The sequence below is a fragment of the Mauremys mutica genome, chromosome 19 (assembly GCF_020497125.1).
Source record: "Mauremys mutica isolate MM-2020 ecotype Southern chromosome 19, ASM2049712v1, whole genome shotgun sequence".
Lineage (NCBI taxonomy): Eukaryota > Metazoa > Chordata > Testudines > Geoemydidae > Mauremys > Mauremys mutica.
This window is the reverse complement of record NC_059090.1, coordinates 26,060,262-26,086,394: the sequence shown is the minus strand read 5'-3', so window position 1 is coordinate 26,086,394 and position 26,133 is coordinate 26,060,262. Positions and strand designations below refer to the sequence as shown.

At 51.2% G+C, this 26,133-nt stretch overlaps 1 protein-coding gene across 1 annotated transcript in view; it reads right to left on the bottom strand.

Moving 5' to 3' along the window:
- The window catches only part of RTN4RL1 (reticulon 4 receptor like 1), a 69,464-nt gene extending 43,914 nt beyond the window's left edge, over nt 1–25,550 (bottom strand). Inside the window, exon 1 of the mRNA XM_044993632.1 lies at nt 25,345–25,550. Coding sequence (XP_044849567.1) covers nt 25,345–25,357 — 13 coding nt within the window. The 5' untranslated portion in view covers nt 25,358–25,550. The remainder of the gene's footprint in view (nt 1–25,344) is intronic.
- Nucleotides 25,551–26,133: the final 583 nt, after the last annotated feature.

Sequence of the window (26,133 nt, the reverse complement as noted above, 5' to 3'; positions counted from 1 at the left end):
ATTCTCCCCCCTGCCCTCGGAATCCTGCCAGCAGGCTGTGGGTCAGCAGCTGCTGGGGCAGTGCCAGGCCTCCCTGAGGGCCACTTGAGGCCCCGCACCAGGGCAGGTCTCATTACTCCACACTTAGAGGCTGACAGCAGCACCCCAAATTACTTTCAGTCTATTAATAAACCTGGAAGCAGCTGCTGGAGTCCCTTCCGTGCCAGTCAGGATTTATCCACATTGCTCTGCCTTATCAGGTCTGCTTTTCACAAGCACTTAAATTCATGGGGAAAGGAAAAAGTGAAATCAGATAGAAATGCGGGTCTGTTTGCTGTTTTCTCCAATGAAATGGTTCTGGGTAAACAGCAGACGCCTTTGATGAAATCCCAGCAGGCTTAGACAATAAAGCTGGTTACAAACTCAATCTGGTGCAGATATCAGATCTGAAATTGTTTCAAAAAACATGTCAACATTTTCTAATGCTGCTGCAAAACTTCCTCAGCGCCCTGCCACAAACCTGCAGCTGTGGCAAGGGGCCTGCCGTCCCCACGCCCATCCCTCAGCTGGTGTCCAGAATGAATTCCCACCAGAGAATCTTGTGCCCAGATTACTCATCTTCTCTATCTGCACAGACAGCACCTGCAGTGCAAGACGGTGGCAAATATCAGCTTGGAGAGACAACGCAACCTCTTGAAGTCAGCAAGGATGACTGTGGCATAACATGTCACCTCAGAAAGCAGCTATTCCTTTCCCAGCATGTTCTCTGTTTCCTCACCTTAACCACCTTTACTTCCATTTTTAATCATCTCAGAACAAAGCCTCTTTCTAGTGCTTCGTGTACAGCCCTCACTTGCACGCAACTACCAGGAGTGTAGTGCTGCTGGGGCGATCTGGAGTGTTGCTCCAGAACCCGAAATCCAGGATAGAGCAGTGCTTTGGCACTTCACCTGGTGCATGAGGTCACGATGCCACTCAAATGTGGCCCAGCCATCCCTCTGTCATGACTGAGGGCTGGCAGCCTGGGCCAAACCTTAGTGGCACTGCAATCCTGCGTGCCAGGTCACAATGCCGCTCATCACTCAAATTTGGCCCAGGCTGTGTGAGTGCAGGGTGGGTGATGGTAGCAAGCGGAGCTGCTGCCCTGGCCCAGGATGGGAACAGAGTGCTAAGTTGGGGGGGAGAAGGGAGGGGGAAGGAAGATCCCAGAGGTGCTGAATGAGGGACTGGGGGTGAGTTGTTGATGGGCTATGGGGTGACTGGGGCGTATTGGTGGACTTGGAGTCCAGGATTGCAGGATGGTGGTGAGTGGAAGTGTTGAGGGCCAGGATATTGGGGGGCATCATCAGCATAGCGTATCACTCTAACAGGGCAGCCAAGCCCTGGTGTTATAATTTCTCTCCAATAGTTTCTTGGGAGTACAGGGTGTTGACAAGAGACACCATGTCAGGCTTGCCTAGGCTTCCCACATTCACACTTGGGGGCATTCCTCAGTTTCTACATGGTCATTTTGTCACCAGTCTTGGTCACCCCAGCTCCTGCTCAATCCAGCGTGCACCAGTGTTTTCATTTGAGGTCAGTGCCTAAAGGGAGTTGTTCTGAAGGAACCAGGTTTTCCAGGATCATCAGCATTTCCCACCGTGTTACTCGGTAGCCTTCCACAGTGGTATTTTGGGGTAAGGAATTTTCAGAGGCAAAGCTTTTGCTGAACTTCAGTGCCCTGGGTGGTGGAATGTGTCCGTGCTGTGTGTGTTTGGATCATACACCTGTTTTTGTCTCTCGTTTTTACTGAAAGTATCCCATCACTGAGGGAGGTGTGATCTTGGCCAGGCAGTCTAGCGACAGGTTGGGAGTCAGTTTCAAGGTCCTAGTGGTGATCCTTCAGGAGTCATTAAATTCAGTATCAATTTTGTATGCATGTTTTGAGTGTGACATACTGGGGCACAGCACTTCACGGTTGAGTACACAGTTCAGAGTGTTGTGGGGTCAGCTCTCCATTTTGAGTTGGCCAGTTTCTTGAGTGATGTGCTCTCTGAATGTCAGTGTTCAATCTAATGTGATCCCAAGGTACACTGGATATTCATAGTGCTCAAAGATTGTACCGTCCCACAATATCTGGAGTTTTCGCTTGGCCTGACAGTGTTCCAGACGGAAGGGGCAAACGTGTCTCACTGGGGTTGGCATTCAGGAACGATGTGCAATAGTATTCTCCAAGTATACTCAGGGAACCAGTTAGAATGTGCTCTGTGTCCTCAGTCTTTCTGACTGGATGTCAGTGCAAAGATCATCTGCATAAGTGAATTTTTGCATGTTGGGGAATTCTGGTTCATCGTTTGCATAGATGTTAAACAGCAATTGTGATAGCACTAAACCTTGGAACAATGCATTCTGTTGAGTACATCATCAACTTTTCTGATCATTTGTCTCAACAAAGAAATGTTGATTTTCAAGCAAGGATTAGATTATTTGGACTAGCTTGCTATTTCTCAAAATTCTTGCCCGTTTCAGAAGTGCATGATGGTTCAGAATAACATAAGCAGCCAACAAATCAACAAACGCATCCCCTGTAATTTTGCAGGTTGCAAAGCTCTCTTTGATGTACTGAGTTCAGTTTACAACTTGACCACATCATGAATGCCCTGAACAGAAACCAGGCTGGTCATCAGTCAGCTGCCCTTCCACTACTGGCGCTGTTCTACCCGTTATCCCCTCATCTAGCTTGTAGCTTGAGCAGAGTAAGGATATTGGCTGGTAGCTCTTTGCAGAGTTAGGGTATTTGAGTAGTGCAATCACTTCGGCCTGTCTCCACCACCTGGGTGTCTGCATTATTTCCAGGCAAGAATTCAAGAAGTTAAGTCGCCACTTTTTGTTCTTGGTCAGAAGTGTAGTAATAGTTCATTGAATGTGCCTTCAAGTCCAGCCGCCTTTCCACTTTCCAGGGGTTTCATGGCTATTGTCAGCTCCTCCACATTAAGCTGCTCATTGTGGACTTTGCTGCCCTGGAGAGTGAGCAAAGTTCCTGCTCAGCTTGTGTTGTTTTGTGCTTTGTGGACTGGTTTGCCACTGAGGATGAGTAGGTGTGCAACTTGCTGGGACACACTGTGGCAATGTGCTTTGGGTGTTGTCCATCAGGGTTCAGCTTACAAATGGCGGCCCAGGCTTTTTTGCTATTGTGGTACAGGTTAGGTATTTCAGTCCGCTCCCGTCTGTGGTCACATTGCTCATCTCCGATCTCTCTCATAAGCATTTCCCTGATCCAGTGATTCCTTCACTGAAGGGATGCAGGTCAAACAGTTCTGAATAGCCCTTACATTATTGGCTTGTCTGTTCTGAAAGCCCAAGTACATATAAGGTCTAACATCCCCTAGGGGTGTGCTTTGGGTCATCTTCCACACCAGAGAGACAAATTCTCCATAGTGCTTGTGTCAGAGCAATATTATGGATGGATTCATCCAGCTCAGAGGTCAGGCCGTCCCAGTCAGCCTTCCCGAAGTTGGATGTCGACAGGTGCTGTGTATTCTTGGGTTGTACTGCAGCCTGTATTGTCACTTGCACTGGTCTGTCCTGCAATTTGGGATTGCTGCCATGACCTCCCTTCTGACATTGCCTGCGTTTTCAGAGGTGACAGAGACTTCATCAGGGTTGTATCCCTTGCTCCACTATGCACTTTGGAAGATACATTTATCCTTGAAGACTCAGAGCAAGGTCAAGTTGTTTGCTGCCACCCTTTTCTCAACGTCTTCCCCATTGTTGTCATTGGTGGGGGATCCCCAGATGGGGTTGTGACTGTCGAAGTCACAAGGCACGTTTTTTTTCTGGCCATGCAAATTGTTCACCTGGTGGTTTGTAAACAGGAACTACTGCCATTTGCTCAAGTTCAGCCATGACAGGTTCCATTGTACCATTGTGTTCACAGCAGTATTTCTAACCAATTGTTTGTTACTGTCGCGGGGTGATCATCCGCTCCAGCCCTGAAGGGCTTACACCCAGCCCTGGGAGAGGGCTGGGGCTGCGAGCCAAAGACTGGACGGATGGGGGAAGGCAGCCACAGCTGGGGCCACGCCCCAGTCAGGCCACAGCTGGCCCTATAAAAGGCTGTGGGCCAGGCGCTCAGAGTCTCTCTCTAGCTGTGGAGAGAGACAGGCCTGGCTGCTTGGGAGCTCAGCAGGGTCCCTAGAGTGGAGCTGGGGAGCTCCAGGCTGGAAATCCCCCAGGCTGAGGCCTTGCTGAAGGCCTAAAGCAGGTACTGGGGTTGCAGAGGGCAACCCAGGGGTAGGCCAAGGCAGCAGGTCCAAACCCTCCTTGCCAGTGCTGAATGGCTGATACTGCAGTCTGCCCCAGGGCACGGGGGTGAGACGATGACTGGCAGTAGCCGTATACTGAGGTGAGGTGGGGATAGTGGGTGGGGGGTTCCCTGGGCAGGGTAGACTCTGAGAGAAAGGGGTTACTGCCAGGGGGCAGCACCCAAGGTAAAGAGGCACCAGGGTCCGGGAGGGACACAGGGGCCTGAGGCATGCGGGATACCGGCCGGCAGAGGGTGCTCCAAGGCTGGAAAAGCTAATTCCCTAGACGACCAGCAGGAGGCGCCACGCCAGTGAGTCGTCGCCTTGCTAGGGTTACGTACAGCTATCGAGCTACCATAGGTGTTGCTTTCAGTGTTCGCATCAATATGCACGCCAGGGATGTTTGGTGCTGTCGTCTCTCTGCGTGTTTCTTGCAGGCACATGATGTCTGCTTCATACTAGATAGACCATTAGCCTTCTCTGCCAAGAACCCTCCACTGCACTGTCTTTGGCTGAGGCCCTACAAGGGACCATTTGTGTCAATGTCTGTCTAGACTCTAGATCATCTACTGTGGGCTCTGTGCATATGTTGGGGGTGAGTGGGGCATGTTGGAGGCTGTGGCCAGTGGGGCTGAGGTGTTGGGGGCTGTGATGAGTGGCATGTATGTCAGGGTTGCTAGGATACTGTAAGGATAAGTGGGAGCAGGTGGAAAACCATTGTCAACCTGGTCTGATCTGCCAGTTTAACTGGGTTTATAGAATATCCTCAAAGTAGTTGGTGCATCCCAGTGAATCTTACCCTTGTTTGAAGTTTGCAGGGAATATTAACATTGTAAAAACAATACGTTACATGTGCCGCTAATGGGCTTTTTGACTAACGACACGTGTGCTTTGGATGTGCCTTGCTACTTAGTTTAAAGTTTGGCATATAAAAGCTGAGTTATGCATGTTTTCTGTTGTATCAGGTATAATATGTGTATTTATTACTAACGTGCAAAGTATCATAATTGCTGTTGTGCAGCTTTTCAATTAGATAAATTTAAATGGTAAAATGTTAGCTGGGTTTTGAATGTGGATGCTTTATCTTATGGTGACATAACACAGAAGATAGATTTTTGAGACTATCTCATGTGAGACAGAATTACTAACTCAAGATCACTTTTGCAGGAAGTAGTGCTACATCCCTGGCAGCTGCACCCACCCTCACACACTCTAACACACTCACACCACACACCTCTCCTTGCAAGGCTTGCATCTGTGTTTACACTTGCCTCAGTGCAATCCCAGCTAAATGATGGAGTCTCTAGCACCTTCCTAGTTAAGGCTGTGTTGCTATTTACTTGTAAAGCAGGACTAAAATCCCTCTATGTCACTTTCATTATTGTATTTGGTCACCAGATTTAGCACAATCACTTCAGAGGACAACTGACTTTTCCATGTACATTTTTGGAAAAATATTGACTAACTTTTGCAGAACAAACATTTATAAATGCACCTTTAGGAAATTTTACTTTGACAGTATCACAGTTTGAAGTTCCTCTAGGAAACAGACACAATCCCTACAAACGCCACACTTCACAACCACCCACTTGCTGTGTTAACTCTAGTCATCAGTACAATACACTATTGTACACACAGACAGAGAGTTCAGTTCTGTAACTTCTGCATAGAAATCAATGCCAAGTTAAGAGCCATCACTAGCGAGATAGCTCATCCATTCACATAATGTTTCCTGAACATTGCAGAAATACGTCTTGCAGTGGCACTACCTCCCTTATTTCCATGGCCCAACACACAGCCATGTAGAGAATGATGTGCCCTGTACAGGATGGAAACCACACCAACTTGTGGTCATTACTAAGCATGGGAATATGTACCAAGTGCTCATGCTGGAGTTTGAGGGTGCTTGCTGCTTTGTCAGGAGGGTGACGATACTTGGGCTGTGGCTGGGCATAAGAAGAATTGCTGTGTGGAGCACAGATGGGGTGTGAACAGACTTGGACTTTGTCTTGACTAGGAAGAGTGGGTGAAGATAGGTCCGGGTTAGCTAACAAGTGCTAGCTAAGCCTGACCTAAACTCCACTTTTTTCCTAGTGTAGAGGTAGGGTAAATCCTCTAGTTCAATTTTAGCTGCTTATGTTGTAACCTAGGGTGTGCCCAGGCTTGGACACAACTAGCTAAAATGGAAGTAGAGGTGTTACCCGGCTTCTACAGTGTGGAAACGGCGGGGCTTAGCTAGTATGTGTTAGCTCAACCTGACCTACCCTCACCCACTCTTTCTAGTCATGACAAAGTCATAGCTACTATTTCTTTGCTTTGGACACTGTATGTTGGGGGGATATGCAGTCTGGCAACCTCCAGTTAACAAAGCTTTTTGTGTGAGAATATATATCCATGATGAGCAAATGCCCCAGTATGTAGATTGGGGGTAGGAGGGAGAGTTATTTGCATTCAGAAAAACATTGTTTGGAAATAGGGTAAAATTGCAACTAGAAACAGGCAGGCAGATTCTGAAGGGTTGTGGCATGGTTTCTGAACTTCTGGAGGCTAGTGTTTTCAGCCTAGTGTTTGGAAGCATTCAGTTTTCCAAACGAGGCTAGTATGCAGGCTCTTTGGACACTTATTGCTATGGGTGGCACATCCCTAACGTGGATAATGTGTGTGTGGGGGGGGTGGAGATGCAATTGGAAGGGCTTTAATGCTTAACTCAAAGGAATGGTTTTCCATGATTTAATATTTTGCATGCACCATGTGCAGCTCTGGGTGCATGCACAGGAATTAAATGATAACACAGACTGCTCATCCAAGTGTCACAACCTGGCCCAGTCCCGCTCTCTGGACAGACACAAGTCTGTTGTGAGTGGATACAACCACCAGATCCACAAGCTTCTAACACCCTGGGGCTGGGTAGTGGCTGGTCGCTGTGCCTAGCTCAGGGTCTCTCAGGCACTCCCAGGTGCAGACCAGGTCTCTGACACCCTTCTTGAGCAGTGGGACTCCACAATCCAGCTACCTCAAGTCTGGATCTAGTCCCTCTGCTCTCCCAAGCCCCAGTCCCGTAGACACATTTCCCCAGAATCCAGGAGCTCTGGTTTCTCATTAACCCGACATGTCAGGAAAACAAGGAATGCAGATTATCAAGGGTTTTTCTTAACCAAAGACCCTTTACTCTTGAAAGCACTAGAGGTACAGCTCTATGAAAAACAAAATCCTGGACACAACCCCGCCCCAGATCTTATCTCTTTCCTTCTGTGAGTCTGGGGGTTGACCAGCATTCACAGGCTAGGACTCTTCCGGCTTTCACCTGGCTTTCTTGCACGTGGCAGTGGTCTGCCCTCCTTCACAGGGAGCTTTCTGCCTTAAATATAGTCTCTGCTCCCCTTTCTGCCCATGTGCTTCAGCCAGGGGAATTATAGACTCCAATCCCGCTCTTATCAGCTCTCATTGTCCCAGTAGAAAAGAATCATTCGATGCTGATGGCCCTCGATGGCTCTGCCACAGCTCCTAACACACAGTCTTTCTACTAGTTACAAAATGGCTGTTCTATTCACAAAGGAGGTTACAATACAAAGTAGAGACCCTGAAATACAGTGGGGTTCACCATTAGAGCCAGGCATATCCCCAGTCTGTCACATCTCACCCCTATCAAAGGTGAAAGGATCAGAGGCACCCCCTAAGCACCCTAGGGAAGTTCTCATATCTCCCTCTGCCCTGCCTGTATTTCAGACAGCTCCCTATTGATTTAAACCCATATATTCATACAGTGAACATCCTATAACCAAGCCAAGAGGCAGTATTCATACATCATTACAGAGCAGCTCCCAGTCCATCACCTTGCCACCTTTAGATCACACTGGATGGGTACCCGGGGAGTTTCACATGCCCTCATGTGCCCCCGTGACCTCAAAGAATTGGAGGGGCTGAGGCTGGGACCTGACCCCGCCACTTCCTTCTCCCATTTGCCCACTAGGGAGTGAGGCAGCCAGTCGTGCTGTGTGCTGCCAAGGCTGCATGCTCCAGGTGGTCCGGGGAGGGCAGTGCCCCCTGGAGTAGTTTGAGTGGTCAGGACAGGCCTGGCCCCCTGCAGAGCTGCTCTTATCCAAGTTGTAACTCCTGGGCTTTGGTTCCCCAGTGTCGGGGAGGAAGGGATTCAGGCCACCGCTCTGGCATGCCTTCTCAGGCTGTCTTTCCCCACCCCAGCACCAAGTGTCTGTGAGGAAACCATTTCCTTCTTCGGAGACATCCTTTGTCCCCTGTCCAGAGACAGATCCCTCTCTGCCTCCGTACAATATCAACAGGAATATCCTCTAACATTCCTGCCACCAGAACCCCTGAGCCCTCCTGGTCATAAAGTGTGGGGACGATACCGAGCAGGGAGGGGCTGCAGATGCTTTGGGGACGGGATTAAAATTCAGAGTGATCTGGACAAACTGAACAAATGGTCTGAGGTAAATAGGATGAAATTCAATAAGGACAAATGCAAAGTGCTCCACTTAGGAAGGAACAATCAGTTGCACACACACAAAATGGGAAATGACTGCCTAGGAAGGAGCACTGCGGAAAGGGATGGGGGTCATAGTGGATCACAAGCTAAATATGAGTCAACAGTGTAACACTGTTGCAAAAAAAAGCGAACATCATTCTGGGATGTATTAGCAGGAGTATTGTTAGCAAGACACAAGGAGTAATTCTGCTCTACTCCGTGCTGATTAGGCCTCAACTGGAGCATTGTGTCCAGTTCTGGGCGCCACATTTGAGGAAAGATGTGGACAAATTGGAGAAAGTCCAGAGAAGAGCAACACAAATGATTAAAGGTCTAGAGAACATGAGCTATGAGGGAAGATTTAAAAAATGGGGTTTGTTTAGTCTGGAGAAGAGAAGACTGAGAGGGGCCATGATAATAGTTTTCAAGTACATAAAAGGTTGTTACAAGGAGGAGGGAGAAAAAAAGTTCTTGTTAACCTCTGAGGACAGGACGAGAAGCAATGGGCTTAAATTGCAGCAAGGGAGGTTTAGGTTGGTCATTAGAAAAAACTTCCTAACTGTCAGGGTGGTTAAGCACTGGAATAAATTGCCCAGGGAGGTGGTGGAATCTCCATCACTGGAGATTTTTAAGAGCAGGTTGGACAAATACCTGTGAGGGATGGGCTAGATAATACTTAGTCCTGCCTTGAGTGCAGGGAACTGGACTAGAGACCTCTTGAGGTCCCTTCCAGTCCTATGATTCCATGACTTCAGTAACTCTGCCAGTGATTAGGGGTCTATTAGAGGAGCAGGCGGGCAAGGTTCTGTGGCCTGTGATGTGCAGGTCAGACTAGGCCAGTCCAGCTGCAAAAGGGGAACAGATCCTTAACCCAATGGATGCCTCCACTCAAATTCCTGGGAAATATGTGCTGGGGTAAGCAGCGGGGTGAGGGAGAGAGAAGAAGAGAGAGAACCAGAGAGAGGGCAACCAAGACACAGGCAAACATAAGAACGGCCACACTGGGTCAGATCAGTGGTCCATTTAGCCCAGTATCCTGTCTTCTGACAGTAGCCAAAGCCAGATGCTTCAGGGGGAATGAACAGAACACTGCAACTACTGAGTGATCCATCCCTTGTTATCCTCTCTGAGCTTCTGGCAGCCAGAAGTTAAGGGACACCCAGAGCATGGGGTTGCATCCCTGACCATCTTAGCTAATAGCCATTGATGGACCAACCTATCCTCCAGGAACGTATCTAATTCTTGTTTGAACCCAGTTAAACTTCTGACCTTCACAACATCCTCTGGCAACAAGCTCTACAGGTTGATTATGTGAAGAAATACTTCCTTCTGTTTGTTTTAAACCTGCTGCCTATTGATTTCAATGGGTGACCCTTCGTTCTTGTCTTCTGAGAAGGGGTAAATAACACTTCCCTATTCACTTGCTCCAAACCATTCATGATTTTATAGACCTTTATCATATTCCTCCTTAGTCGTCTCTTTTCTAAGCTGAATAGTCCTACTCCTTTTAATCTCTCCTCATACAGAAGCTGTTCCCTACCCCAATCATTTTGGTTGCCCTTCTCTGTACCATTTTCCATTCTAATATATCTTTTTAGAGGTGGAGCGACCACATCTGCGCGCAGTATTCGAGGTGTGGGCGTACCATGGATTTATATAGAGGCAATATGATATTTTCTGTCTGATTATCTATCCCTTTCTTAATGGTTCCCAGCATTCCCTTTGCTTTTTTGACCTCCGCTGCACACTGAGCGGATGTTTCCAGAGGAGATAGAAAGTGAGAAAAGGGGGCAAAGAGCGAATGCAGGGAGAAGGAGCCAGACCCTGAGGGAGAGACCCCCGGGCCTTGTTTCCAGCTGACATATGCTGGTATCACTAGCGGCACTGATGCCTGGTGGGCACTGGTGTTAGGCGGACAAGGCAGAGGGAGATGGAGATGGAGATGGAGATGGAGGAGTGCTGACTACAAATGACAGTGAGAGAGAGGGGATGGTGAGCCTGGGCTCCATCAGCAGGGCAGGTGCTGAGGAAGTGGCAGGAGCTGACCCCTTCACTGACGTTGGCTTTGCTATTGATTCCTGCTGCACTCGGCCTCATTATCGCTGATGAGCTGCTGCGAGTGGCTGGCAGAGGAGACGGACGGGGAAACGGGGGAGTGTTCTCCTTGGCTCTCTGGGTCATATTAAATATTTACTGGGTTTGGTTTTGTTTTGTTCCCTGGCCTATCGATCGGAGAGCCGGAGAGGAGATGCTGGAGAGGAATAGCGGGGAAAAGATGCCGAGCAGCAACACAAAATGCTGGGGATACTGCTGTTTTTAGGGCTCTCCCAGACACTTCTGCCCACCCACATCTACGGCAGCCACCTCCCTGGGCCCCTTCTCTGCCCCCTGGGACAAGTGCAGGGAGGGATATCACAGGAGTAGAGTTTACAGGCAGGGACTGAACTGGGCTGTGTCCAGTTTCATTAGCTGGGGCGATCAGGCACCTCCATCCATCCCTGTTTGGCTCAGACAGGGCCCCCACCCCCAAGGACATTGGGCCCTGGCACAAAGCACACAGGGAGGGAGGTGGGCACCCCAGCTCAGGGCTCCCAGACCCATGGGCAGGGCACATGCACAGGATCACGAGGGGCTCGCTGTGGCCTCTGTGTCTCTCCAGGGGAAAGGATGGGCAATGCCCCAGTGGACGGCTGGGCACAGGGGAGACTGGTGCAGCCAACTCGGTTTCTATTTAAAGAGAAGCTCCACTGGAAAAGGAACAAAAGCTGAAAGAAGCTATAAATAGCATCCTCCTTCACACTGGCTCCTCTCACTCTAATACCCTGGCTCTGCTGCTGCTACCACTCTAGGCTGAGCAGCCGCACTCCCCTAGGAGGAGAAAGAGGCTCCCGTGCTAGCTGGGGCTGACCCCCTACGTGGCCATCACAGAGCTCTTCCTTATCAGACAAGTTCAGGGGTGTCTGTTAGACAGCAGCGAGCAGCTCAGGCCTGTGTCGGGGAACATCTGACAGCAGAGAGCTGTCCGGACAGAGCCAGCTGCAGGTGGGGAATGAGCAGCGAGAGCAGATGAGACTCTTGAGATCCTGTTTTCCTGCCGATGTCCGTAGGAGTAAAGAACAAGGGAACAGAAAGCGGCAGCAATATGTGCAGCCTGAGCAGCTCTGTCTCTACACAGAGCGTTTTTCCCCAAGAAAGTTTCCTCTGGGGACAAGCAGCTCTGAGGGTGCGCAGCCTGCAGTGCATGCAGCTCCCTCTCTGTACAGCTGCGGTAGGATGGGGCGAAGGGCCACCAGGATGCAGCAGCTTGAAGCTTCCAGCTTGTGGAACCTGGACCAATTCACAGTTCCGGCATCACTTCCAAGGCCAGATGGGGCTGGAGCCCGTGGCGCCCCCCCTGCCCGCTGTTCAGCAGTAAAGCTACAATTCTGGCACAGAAATGTTTAGTGCATTTTACGGCAGAGGTGCGGGAATGAAATGATAAATCACGTGAAGAAGAGCAAGCCCACCCCTCACGTGCCCCACAGTTGGGGGGTCCTGCCATAGGGGGCGGAGTCCAGCTCCCAGCTCCAAACCTGGCACACATGGTCACAGCAGCGGTGGAGATGGAGGGGTGGCCGGCCCAAACCTGAGTGCCCCTGCAACTACACAGGCCAGGTCACAATGCCACTTGGTTTCACGGACTTTATTGAATAACCCTACGCATCAGCAATGAAAGCTCCACTCACCCTCCATGCCTCCGCAGGACGTTTCTAGTGCGCAGGTTGTGTTAACACAATATTGACAGGGTTTCCCTAGGCCTGGCAAGACTCACAGCACAGGGGTTTGATTAACTAGTATTATACCCTCCTCTCCTGTCGCCAGCTACTACCAGGTTCTTCCAACACAAGCAGCTGATCCCTCTGGGCAGTCCCTGCCCCTTCTCAGTGCCAATTCAATGTGTTCTCAACAAGTTGGCAGGATGGTAGTGCATCGAAGAGAGAGGAGGCCCCTCTCCATAATCCCCCTTACCCAGTGTGTGCTTTTCCCCTGCTTCAGGGGCTAGACTCTGATCTCATCCTGATGTGAATCAGGACTGAAGTCAGAGCAGCACCACTGCTGCAAAACTTGGTTGGGGGAGAACTGGACCCACATCTCTTCTTTCCCTCCATCTCTCCTTCTCTGTCTCCCCTCCGCTCTCTGCATCTCTCTCTCTCTGTCTTCCCATTTCTCTCCCCTCCTTCCTCCTCTGCAGTGGTTCCCTGGTTTCTGACACTTTGAGTGGGCCCCTCCCTTGCCCTGGAAGAGGATCACTGCATGCAAGAGGGGGTGAGCAGAGGAGTCTCAGGCAGACCTACTTTCAAGGCTTTAATCCTTTTTGCTTAAAGGATTTTTTTTTCTCAGCAAAGATGCGGTCTGATCAGAGGAGAGACGCAGAGCGCTGACAAGCTGCGGAAGGCGGAAAAAAAAGGAGAAAGAAATACATATTTATTACCCTCAATTATTAAAAAATAGATAGCAGCAGATCTTAGGCCCTGGCAGAGGCACTGCAGAGTAATTTGTGTGAGGACTATTTTGTTTTTTAAATCCCATTGAAATTATAATATTCTGGGCTTGTTAGCAGAAACACCCAGCAAATTCTTGCAGAAAGAGGGACCATGATGGAAGAAGTGTAGAACCCTGATACCCAGAGAATTACTGATCCCTCCAGATCCCTGCTCTAGAGAGTGATAGGGAAAATCTACAGCCTCATCCGTCCCCAGCGTGAGAGAATGGACAGCTGGAAGTCCCATCCTGAATCCAGCAGGGGCTGCGAAACCAGCTCCTCCCGCCTCAGCCAAACAGAGAGGGAAGGACCTGTTCTGGGGAAGGAACTGATTTAGTCCATCACAAAAGGGCAAAGAGTGAAATGCCCAGACTCCAGGTGTGCTAACTTGTACTGCACTCAGGCTGCTGAGACAGGACTGACAAGGATCTGCTCTGGGAAGTCCCTGGAGTGACTCTGGATTTACACTAGGGACACTGAGCAGGATCTGTCCACAAGTAAATAAATCTCCAGACCTTGCTGCTGATTTGTGTCCTTCTCTAAGAAGCTCTCACATTTCCAGGGTGATGGTTTGTTCTGTTAATTACCCTACTGATCTCACAGGTCCCCTCTGTCCCTGCCTCCAGGGAGTTGCTGTGGCAAAAGACAGCGGGAATTCCTAGCCCCTGCTGCGGAGCTCGACCAGAAACCATTTTCTGTTTTGATGAGGTAAGGGCTAAAACCTGCCAAGGAGACCGTTGCCAATGGCAAAAGCTGCATGGCTGTGGCAGAGCGGATAGAAGGTCTCCACACTCATCAGTGGCACCCTTGGAGCCACCAAGGAGAGCACCCTCCTGTGGAGAAGTGAAAAGGAACCCAGTCTGCATGCAGACAGCGAAGGGAGAGTGACAAGAAACTCAAGCTCAGACCTCTGTCCTCCAGAGACCTGGGCTCACATTTAAAAACCTCCTATAAGAGGCGAGTTTATGGACTCAGCAGCCTACTCCCTCGTGCAGCGGCTGTTAACACTCTCCTGGTGCGGGCCAGTTCTTAAGACAGAGACTTCCCGTTTCTGTAGCTTCCCTGTGGCATATCTAATGCTTGGTTACATAAAGTCATGTTAGGACAGATCAAAATAAACAGCTTCGCTGTGCTGAGTGCAGCTGGTTGGCTACGTGCCCCTGTTCTGGGTCTGGGCTGTTTATTTCCACTCCCTGGCTGCTGGTCCAAGTCTCCCCTCATTACTCGCAGCCCATCCACTCGAGTCTCTCTGGGTCCGTTTGCAGCCGGGTTTTGCCACTTGTGTGTTTGCTACCTCGTCCATCTTGCTGTTGTCAGCAAATCTGATCAGTTAAATTTACACCAAAGAGATGCCCAATAAAGAGAGTCTCATTAACAGGCTTCTACGCGTGTTCAGGAACCCAAACAGGCAGGAGAACACAAGGGAGCCGTGACAGGCGGGCAGGGAGCTCTGCCTGAAGACTGGCACATGCACGATTGAAATAGTCTAGCAGGGCAGGGCTGTCTCTTGTTTCCATTGCGCATACTTCACCACTGTGACCAAGACAGCTTGAGTCGTGTCATCCCTCCCCCCCAATTGCTGCTCCACAGACCCCACATTGAGAACCACCAACCTACGGCATGGTTGTATTAATCACAGCAAGAGCTGCTGCTCAGAATGGGCCGGGCAGTTATAGCTGGGGGTGCTCAGTACGGAACTGGGGTGCACTGGCTGAGCAGTGCTAGGGAGCCAGAGAGTGCAGGTCAGGATGGAGATGATTAACAGAGCTGTGCACGGAGTTGCTCAGCATCTGCCTGCAGTCTCTCACTTCCATGAGTATTAAAATTCACTCAATAATTATAAACCAAAGACACAAACCTGTGTGTCTGTGAAGTCACACGTCTCTCGTTTGCTAAGTTCAACAGCAAGGGAACCTGCGCCCCTGAGCAGGTAGCTCCACAGTGAGGGGAGTCCAAGCCTGCTCCAGCGTCCCCGGGTGTGAGTGCCACCTGATAACCCCGCAGCACAAGTTCTCACTTTGCCTTGGGACCTCCAGGTAGATCTGTCTGGGCTTTCTGGCTACGCTTATCACCATGGTAGCTGAGTGCTCACTCCCAAATAAGTGAGGAATTACTACAAGGTCCATACACTTCCGGAGGCTTTCACCTTCCACTGGGTCAATGACGTGAACTGGACTCTATAAAAATGAGACCAGCAAACCAAAACTCCAAACCGACTTGCTATTTCTGTCACTAATGCAGTCCTGGCAGTGCCCAGGTTATCAAACTGCAGCCCATGCAACATGTGTTGTGTACCCACGGAAAGGAGGCAGATCACATGGCTCTGGCTCCTCCTCCTTGTTTTCAAATGCTACTTCACACTGAAAGAAGCTAGAACTCGTTAAATAATTCCCTAATATTAACTTCCCATGTAAACAACGGCCGCAGTTGCCACAGGGATGTTATGAGATCATGAACGGAGGCAAGTGGTCTGAGACCCTCTAACTAGAGACTTAAATACAGTGTCGGGTTTAAGGGGACGGTTCCCTGGCAGCTGCTGGTCATTGTACCTGATGAGCCTGCAGGACTCGGTCGGTACCACTGCTCTCTAAATACCAAGCAGTGCTGGAGAGGTGCTGTTCTTCCTAGAGTCCGTTGCTGGCTGGAACAATGCCTGCATCTCACACACGCACACACGGACACCGGCAGTGCCTCTGCACTGATAAACCTCCACTCTAGCACACACAGGGAGTAGACAGGGTCTCCTACTTGATGACCTGAGCAAAAGCCCCCTGCAGTCCTATGGCAGGTACCAAATAGGCCTCAGGGGTTTGTCTGCTCCATTTCAAACCCAACAAGCCTCTCTACTGCGCAGCAGCCAAGCCTGCTCACCTACATGGAGCTCCGCACTGATGGACCAGTGATGCAGCCCCATGCTTACCCTCCCTGTCCGTGCTGGGAATCTGGTTGCAGAACAGCCCTCCTGGCTTCGTCTGCAAGACTCCTAAGAAGCTGCTTGTGAAGCCAAGGCAAGCTCAGAAACATCAGCCAGGCCAGGTAGACCGTTTCCAGAGCCCATGATGCAGGTGCACAAACTGGGAAGCAAACAGAAAACAGCTGTAGGTACTTAAAAATACAGGGAGCAAAAAAGAGGCTTTCTGCACCAAATTGAGCATTTTCTGTTTCATAATTTTTCAATCCTGCTCTGCGCAAAGGAAATTGTCTTCTAATATCTCCCTGCCACTGCTGCCCTGCATCCGCCACTCATGTCGCACCCATCCATAAGCATTCAGCACCAGCTCAGAGGACTGCCCAGATCAGCATTCTGCTGGCCTGGCCTCACCTGCCATCCACATGGGCAAGCCGTCCCATGAATGGAACAAAACCCAGCTGCTTGTCAGAGCTATGCCTGCCCAGAACCAGGCTCCCGGCCTGGATCAGCAAAGGAACCTCAGCTTCCTAGCCACTTGTGATCAGTGAACAGAATATTCCTGAGAGTGTCCATTTGGCCCTAGGGTGCATCTGAAGAAATGATGTTTTACCCATGAAAGCTTATGCCCAAATAAATCTATTAGTCTTTAAGGTGCCACCAGACTCCTTGTTTTTGTGGATACAGACTAACACGGCTAACCTCTGATACGATGCACAAGGATGGTGAGTTTCCATAAAGACATCCTTAACTGGGAATCTGGCCAGGGTGGTTTCTTTGGAGGTACAATCCAGCATGAAAATCCACATCTCGCACCTTTCCAGCATGCACTGTGAGGTCATGGCTACTCAGAGGCTCCCTTTCTGAGTCATGCATGGGGCAAACGGAGCTGTTACAAGAAGTGGTGCTAACCTGCCCTCTGAGCTTACCCTTGGTGTTGTGGGCTCACGAATACCACCAGGTTTGCACTTGCTGTGATGTGTCAGTCTGCCTGTTGTACATGCCTATGAAATCCCTTGGCCAGTGCTCCAGCTGTGTATGCACACCCTTCTGCACACGCTCAGTACCTTGCAACAGCTGTGCTCGCAGTGGGTGCATTACACTAATATACCACTCTACGCAGACCTTTCCCACGGGCACCACGGCACATGCACGCTCACACACACTGTGCCAAAATCCTTACTTAGCAGCTGTTTTTCTAAACAAACTAGAACTTGGGTGGTTTCAGTTTCGCTTCTCCATGTACTCAGAGTGATTAGACAGTAAAATCACCAGGCTTCACACCGTTTGCCTGTGCAGCTATTCGTATAACTGTTGCCCTCCTCCTCCCTCCCACACTGTTACATCCACTTGTTGCATCTTGTCTTACATTAGACTGTAACCTCTTTAGGGCAGGGACTGTTTGTATTTGTGTGTTTGTAAAGCACCTAGCGCCCCAGAGCCCCAATCCGCAATACAAAGAAATACAGTATAATAATGAACTGTGCACTCGGTCACAGACCCATCACTGCCTCAGTGCCATCCACTGATCGATCACCCAGCTGGAAGGAAAACATCTCCAGTTGATAATCGTATATAGTTTCTAAATTTTGAGTTGACAACTCTAGTTGATTTATATGTTTAATAATATTAAACACTTGTACAGCTCTTCACAAACACTGACAGAGTCTCAGCTCCTTTATGTGTCAGGTAAAGTAATTGTTACTATCCCTGTTTCACAGAGGTGGCATATGGAAGATTCAGTGACTTACTCAAGGCCCCCCATTAAGTCAGTGTCAGAGCTGGAACCAGAATTTAGGAGTTGCCGGCTCAGTGTGGTGCTCAGACCAATGGTATTCATACTGTGTGCCTCAGACAATGTGCAAGACACGAACGGGTCCCTTCCAACCCTGATATTCTATGATTCTATGTTATAAACACTGTACAGAAACTCACTCTGAACCCTGGGCAGGTAGGTCAGAATGATTATCCCCATTTTACAGACTAAGAGACAGGCATTAAGCGATTTGCCCAAGATCACACAGCAAGGGGTGGCAAAGGCAGAATAAGAACCCAGGTATCCTGGCTCCCAGCAAAGTGCTCATTCCTACAGACGACATTGCTTGTTCCTTTCTTCAGTTTTTTATTTCATTCCCTTCTTTTAAATAATTTTTTTCCACTGTACTATTCAGGGGCAGGCTGTTTACACAGGGATAAACCTAGTAATCTCGGGACACTAAACGTGTAGTCTAGGCTGATGGTTTCTTCCCACATTTCAGCTGAATGTCTTGGGTGGGTCCCTGTAGCTGGTTAGCCAGTGAAGGAGCATATCTAACAAACAAGTCTGCACACGGGATGGCTCAGGGGACTGATAATGGGTTACAGCTCCAGCTTTTCAACTCCAGCTTTCTGCTTCAAATGTGGCTCAAGTTCTTAGCTGTCAAAAGCTGTTCTCATTCAAAGGCTGTTCAGTGGCTTGTGTAAGAGGAAGTCCCAATGCAGTTCCTAGAGGACAAATGTCCACCTCAAAACTGGCACACGTCACAGAATCACAGCAATGTAGGAAGGGACCTCAAAAGATCATCGGGTCCAGACCCCTGCTCTGAGGCAGGATCAAATAAACCCAGACCCTCCCTGACAAGAGTTTCTCCAATCTTATTATTAAAAATCTCCAGGGATGGAGATTCCACACCTCCTTTGGTAACCAATTCCAGTATCTCACCACCCTTAGAGTTAGCAAGTTCTTCCTAATATCTAACCTAAAACTCCCTTGCTGCAGATTAAGACCATTACTTCTTGTCCTACCTTCAGTGGACATGGAGAACAATAAATCATTATCCTCTTTATAACAACACTTAGCCTGTGTGAAGATTGTTATCAGGTTCCTCCTCTTTTCTCAAGACTAAACATGCCTCGTTCTTTTAACCTTTCCTTATAGGTCAGGTTTTGTAAACCTTGATCATTTGTGTTGCTCTCCTCTGGATTCTCTCCAGTTTGTCCACATCTTTCCTAAAGATTGGCACCCAGAATTGGACACAGGACTCCAACTGAAGCCTCACCAGTGCCGAGTAGCGCGGAACAATTGCCCCCCATGTCTTACATACGATACTCCTGTTAATACGCCTGAAAATGATGTTAGCCTTGTTTGAAGCTCATGTTCAATTTGTGATCCACTTTACCCCCTGATTCTTTTAAGCATATGACCACCTAGCTAGTTATTCCCAATTTTGTAATTGTGCATTTTATTGTTCCTTCCTAAGTGGAATACTTTGCATTTGTCTTTATTTAATTTCATCTTGTTGATTTCAGACTAATTCTCTAATTTGTCAAGGTCATTTTGAATTCTAACCCTGTCCTCCAAAGTGCTCCTAACCCCACTCATCTTGGTGTCATCCTCAAATGTTATCAGAATGCTTGCCACTCCATTATCCAAGTCATGAATGAAAATACTGATTAGTCTGACCCCAGGACCGATCCTATGGGACCCCATCAGATATGTCCTCCCAGTTTGACTGCAAACCATTGTAACTACTCTTTGAGTATGGTCTTTCAACCAGTTGTGCATCCACCTATCCACATCTCTGCAGAAGAGCTAGAGATTGAGTGGATCGGACAGAGACTCTACTCCCTTGTACACCTGACAGAGCCATGAGGGAGGTCTGCTCTGCAAACACCCACGTTGTACCTACTCCATGGATAATAGGCGTTCATTCTCCAAGACCAGCATGCTAGGGGAAGGTGTATTGAAAATCACTTGGAAGCAAAGAGTAAAGCATACATCTAAAAGAGAGAAGCAGTTCTCTGGCATGGGGTAGGTTTTATTTTGATGTATTTTTTAATGTAGCTCTTTGATCCCACTCAGAAGTTTGGAGTGTTCTAAATAGTCTTGCAGTAATGGCTGAGTGGGCTGAGTGCAGGTGAGATGGCCGTGGGTACACACGCTGCATAATCTAGCAAATGGATCTTGCTGCAAAATAGGTGATCTACCGAAATACAGATACATTTGGTCTGCAGGACAGTGGGCCTTTGTTCCGAGCAGCCTGTGCTCTGCAGAGCAAATGGCTGTAGATGCTTCTTAGTGTAAGGGCCATGGTGGGAACCGGCTGATGTCATGTGCCACATCTAGGGAGGAGACACAAAATGGAGCTGAGGGACTATTTTTAGAATACAGGTATCCCTAGCAATGTCTGAGCAGAGAATGTTACTGCTGCCCTGTAGAACTAGCTAGCCACATCCCAAGGGTCAGTTCTCTGTTCTCGCTCACACTCACCTACCGTTAAACATCTTGGCCACTTCACAGTGAAGACCCTCCACTCTGCACATTCCGACACCTCTAATGACTCCCACCTGACAAGCTTCAGCTTGCATTGAACAAATAAAGTTGTGGCTTCTTCTCAATTCTTGTAACAGAACTGACCTCTCCTAGGCAGAAAGATCTCTTAGATCTTTCATACAAGAACCATATTTTAGAAGCTGTTTGTCCAAGGTCCGGCTCAATGGGTCCCCGATCCCAAATGAGGCCTATGTTCTACTCTGATGAAAATATTGTTATTAAATAAGGTCCCAGGCAAGAAAATAGCCCTTGAGCTGAGCTCCATCCCTCTCCCCTCCTTGAGGAAAACTGCCCAGGATTATCCCTTTTCCTTCAGTCTCTTTACATCTGAAGCTGGCTGTAAAGAGAAACTGACTAAAATGTCTGGTCCCTTCCCCTTTGCAGCCAGGCCCTCTGATGCAGAATGAACAAGGATTGATCCTAGTCATTTTCTCTCTGCAAGTTATTAACAAAAAGAGCCTTCTGCAAAGGGAAATGGGCAGAAGCTCAGATTGGCCCCTTTAGCGCCTTCCCTACCCCAGCAACTCCAGCCTGCGAGTCTTCCTGGCTCCCTTCCATGTACCAGCTGAGCAACAACATGAAATTAACTTAATGTCATTTTGCTGCTCATCTGGCGCATGAAGCTTTCAGCTAAGCAGGAGAGGAGCTAAGACGACATGTCAATGGACTGAACGAGCCACATGAACAACTTCAACCCCTGGACTCTGTTGTCCATGGTCTTGGCATCCTCCTTGACCTTGAACTCACCTCTCCTCGCCAGTCTCCTAGTCTGCACATCGACTATTGCCACCTCTGGAAGAACGCACGGCTACAGCACGGCTTTTGCTCCACTTCTCCTGACATGCTCACCAGGCCTTCGTTACGTTGTTACTATGATTTAGTCCTGCAGTGCCTAGCCCTTTACAGACTGATAACGCTGTCAATGTCCCTACTCCAAAAAGCTCGCAGGCATTGGGACACCATGGCAAAGAGAGCAGCTCAGATGCTCCTACAGATTAGCTCGCCTCTTGCCATGACAATTGTAACTCCCTGCTCTGTAGCTCCAAGCTCTGGTCTGTGCGGAATGCTGCCACCCACCGGGGTGCTGGAACTAGGGGTGCTGCCCCCCCCCGGCTTGAAGTGGTTCCATCATACGCAGGGTTTACAGTTTGGTTCAATGGCTCTCAGCTCCCCCACTATACACACTGTCCCACCTGCTCACACCTGTAAGAGCCAGCTGAAAACCTCCCTTTGGGTGTTTAAAACCCTTGATAGGTTTGTGCCAGCCCATCCCCTCACCCACCTCTCCCCTAGCATTGGCCTCCTCAGTGTCCCTGCCCACAGTCTGGCCAGTCGGGGAGAGCCTTCTCTCTGCTGCTCCTGGTACCCACTGTGTCTCTTCTGCTGCATCTCAGCTGGAAACCTTCATCCCCCACATCTGCCCCAGGCTGTTCTCAGCAAGGTCTCCGGGAGGTACACGTGGGAACAGGATACTGTGAACAGCAGTGCTAGACTGGGGGGCTTTGTCATGGACTGGAATAAACTCCCTCCCAGGGATTTCCACCTTGGCATCCCCAGGGGACCCCAGCAGTGACAACCAGCTCTGTCATGTGGGAGGCAAAACAAAAAGCCACCATTTAACCCTCTTCACGCACAAGGGAAACTGCCCAAGCGCGTCTCTCCTGGCCCCTGGAATGGCCTCCAGAAACCTCTCTGTCCCTGGCCACAGCCTGCTAGCTGCTTCCTGAGACATCCCATGGAGTGGGTATGGGGAACCCAGAGGAGGCCACAGCCCACGCCAGCTCCAAATTGCCACGTTCCTCTGACATGGAGCACGACCAGCTCACAGCTGCATTGATGCCCTAGGGAAATCAGCGTGGCTCTAGTGCTCTGCAGAAAGTCCCCTGCTTCCCTCAGCCATTCCCCACAGGGAGGGAGCGCCTGAGAGTCGCCTCCTCACTCCCTCTTGTTGTGGGGACGGGCAGACTGGCCCCTCCTGTGCACTGTGCACACACTCCCAACCAGTCTCGTGGGGTCTGTTTGGTTTCATTCCTTCCAGAAGAATGACATGGCCTCACCAGGAAAGCACTCGGGACTGTACACATGTACCAGCCTGCCTGTGCCACAGCACTGCAGACTTGCCAAGGAATTGGGCCTATTCAAGCAGCCATACAGGGACCATCTGGCTACAGAAACCCAGAGAACGGAATGCATCTTGCAGGAATGCAGGCCTTAATCTAGCTGCTTGTTGAATTATTCAGCGATGGCATTAACTTATAAATGAGTGTGTTTGACTGATTTTGTGGTTGATGTACAGATAAATTCTAATGAAAGACAGCTACAAGATTTTAAATTATTAATTAGACTGCCACTTAACAAAGCCTATTTGGCACTCTATTTCCTTGCTTAACAAGACAAAAACTTTAAGAATAGGTTCTGTATTAGCCCAGAGGCTGTTGATTTGCATTTTGTTTTTCTAGCTCTGAAAATGAGAGCTGTAGATCTTGACCTTAACAGGCTAGTCCTGGTGAAATGAAACCCTTTTACCAGACCTTCCTTCCTGTTTGCGGGGAGCAGCTCCACCTAGTCTCTGCATCTCATTTCCTCTCCATTTTTCAGACCAGGGCAGTGCTTTGCTATCCCCAGGAGTGCCTGGGTGATGGAGGGGCTGAAAACCAGGGCAGCTGCTATTTCTCTCTGCTCTGAGCATTGTCAGCAGCTCTGGCACACTTGGGATTCTGAGCAAGTTTTGTTTTCTGATGGGGTCTGTTTGCAGAGATGGTGCTCGCCAGAGGACACAGCACACTGAGCACCTAACCCCAGTGGCAACAACAAACTTGTTTTGACTAATAAGCTGCACAAAGTCCACCTGGAAGTCAGAGAACTAAGGCTCAGACCCCAAGGCCCTGCTGCTGCAAGGTGCCTTTACGCCCCAGCAGAGAAACTCCTTCCTGTGCTCCAGGCTCTCCAAGTGGGATCCCAAGTTCTCACCTGTGCAGCATTCCAGGAAGTCCTCACCCTGGGCAAGCTTTAGTGCTGGTGCCACCAGCTATGCACTGAGAGACAAGCCCAGTGTCCTTTATTCCTGATACCCCGGGCGCATATCTAACCTATACATCAGATCCTGGGCACCTTGAGGGGCAGGCACAGACCATCCCTCAGCACAAACCTGTGGAGGAAGTGCCAGTCCTCCTGGTGCCACTGCCCTGTCCTGTCCCACACTCACCCTGCATCGGACAGGGCAGGCGAGAGCGCCTAGTGGAAGGGCCCAATTGCTCAGTGTGGGCCAGCTGCAGCCAAGAACTCCCAGAAGAGGGGACCAATAGGAGGGAGTGGAGCCACAGCCCCTGGAAACCTGCCCAAGTCCCCAGGATGCCTCAGTGGCCACCCGTGGCCTGGTTCAGAGCCTCAGGGCTTGGTGCAGACTTTGGCCAGCTCCTGGCCTCCTGGCTACCAAGTCTTGGCCTGTCCCAGGCCTCTACCATGCCACACAGCCTGCCCAGCCACTACTTTCTGCATAGCCAGTGGCTGGCATTGGTGCATGTGTGAGGAGGGAGAGGACCCCGACTTTGGCTTCTTCCTTTGTAGTGATGTCAAAAATCTTCCCCTATGATGTCCTAGTTTGTTGCTATGGAAATAGTTGTGATGTCACCTGCCCAGAGTTGTGACAACTGCAGGATTACATAGGCACAGAGGGGTGCAGCTGTGGGGGGGCTCTTGGGACATGTGAGGGGAGCTGAGACTTTTCCCTTGAATAACACCAAACGTTAGCATCAGCTGGAAGGTTCCCCAGCTCACTGCCAGTCCCAGAAGCCCCCTTCTTACAACAGAGCCCCCCCCGCCCTCTCTTCCTGTGCTTTTACTGCCCTCCCCCGGGCCAGTCGTTAGGAATTAAAAACCAGCCTGCGCCAAGGATCTGCACAGCTCTGCCAAGCAACCCGCCAGTCCCAGAGCCCTCTCCCCGGGGGGAGGGGAGGAGGCCCAAGGGCGTGCTGAGACCAGCGCCCCTTCCCCTCTTGGAAGCAAGAGCTCCAGCAGCACCGTGCCCAGGCGCCGAGCGCCTCGCCCAGCACCCAGGGAATTACATCATCAGCGGCTCCCCAAGGGGAATCACAGAATGTCAGGGCCCTCAGGAGGCATCTCCTCCAAGCCCCTGCTCAGAGCAGGACCAATCCCCAGGCAGATTTTTGCCCCAGTTCCCTAAGTGGCCCCCTCAAGGATTGAACTCACAACCCGGGGTTTAGCAGGCCAATGCTCAAACCACTGAGCTATCCCTCCCTGGCAGGTGGGGGCGCGCAGCCCGGCTCCCGGCGCCTCAGGAGTTAAGGAGAAAAGACCCAACTCTCCAGCCTTTGGAAAATTAATGAGCTACCTTGGCAAGTCCTATAATCCCCGCGTCTGGGGCTGTGAAATATTGATTCTGCTCTCGGCCTCCCAGCGGGCTTGGATCAGAACATGAAGCTTCGGCGGGGCGGGCGGGGAGCGGGGAGCCGGCAGGGGCAGGGGGCGCGCCGGGGACACAGACCGCGAGGAACAAAGGGGCAGAGACAAAGCCAGCGAGTTTCCAGCCCCAGCTCGGTCCCGTGAGCCCCCCCCCCCCGCCCAACTCTTCCTCGCATTAAAGTTTGAGGCTGGGGCGATGCGCCCCCGACTCCCCGACCCGGAGCTGCGGAGCCGCCGGACCCCGAGCGCCGCGCCCGGCAGCAGCACCCTGGACAGCGGCCCGGAGCCCCGGCGCGTCCCCGCCGCTCCCGCCGCGGCTCCTAAGTTTGGTGACACGGAGCCAAGTGCCAAAGTTGAGGCCCCGCGGGCGGGCGGGCGGGCACCAGGCGCGGGATCCGGCCCCTCCGGAGCGGCGCGGCCCCTGCCCGGACTCACCTTTGCGGAGCATCTTGGAGCCGGTGCCGCTGGGAAGCAGGCGGCGAAAGCCCCGCGCGGCGCCGATCAGAGCCCGGGGCCGGCTGGCGGGCGGCGGCAGCAGCTAATCCCAGAGCGCGGAGCCGGATCCCGGGGCAGCCCCTGCCGGGGCATCGCGAGCGGGCAGCGGAGCCGAGTCCGGGCTGCGGAGCGCGCAGGGCGGCGGCGCGGTGCTGCCTCCCTCCCTCCCTCCTTCTCTCCCCTGTGACGGGCGCTCGCTCCCCTCGGCGGCTTTTAGGGGGAGCCGCCCCCCTCTGCCTGGAGCCGCCGCCGCCCCCCGCCCCCTCGGGCTGCGCCTAGAAAGGGCTGCGCGGCGCCGGGTCCCTCTCCCCGCTCCCTCCTCCCGCGGCGGCGGCGGGCTGGGCTGGGCTGGGCTGGGCGAGCCCGGCCGCTCCCCTCCCGTCGCTCCCGCCTCCCACCTAACATCTGTGAAAGTGCCTCGCCGCCGAGCTCCCACATCCGCCCGGCCGGCCCCCGCCTGGGGCTCTGCCCCTGCCCCGCCTCCGACCCTGCCCCGGGGGGGGATCGGAACCGGCCCCGCCTCCGACCCTGCCCCGGGGGGGGATCGGCCCCTGCCTGGGGCTCTGCCCCTGCCCCGCCTCCGACCCTGCCCCGGGGGGGATCGGAACCGGCCCCGCCTCCGACCCTGCCCCGGGGGGGGATCGGACCCTGACCGGGGCGGGCTCGGAACCGGCCCCTGCCTGGGGCTCTGCCCCTGCCCCGCCTCCGACCCTGCCCCGGGGGGGGATC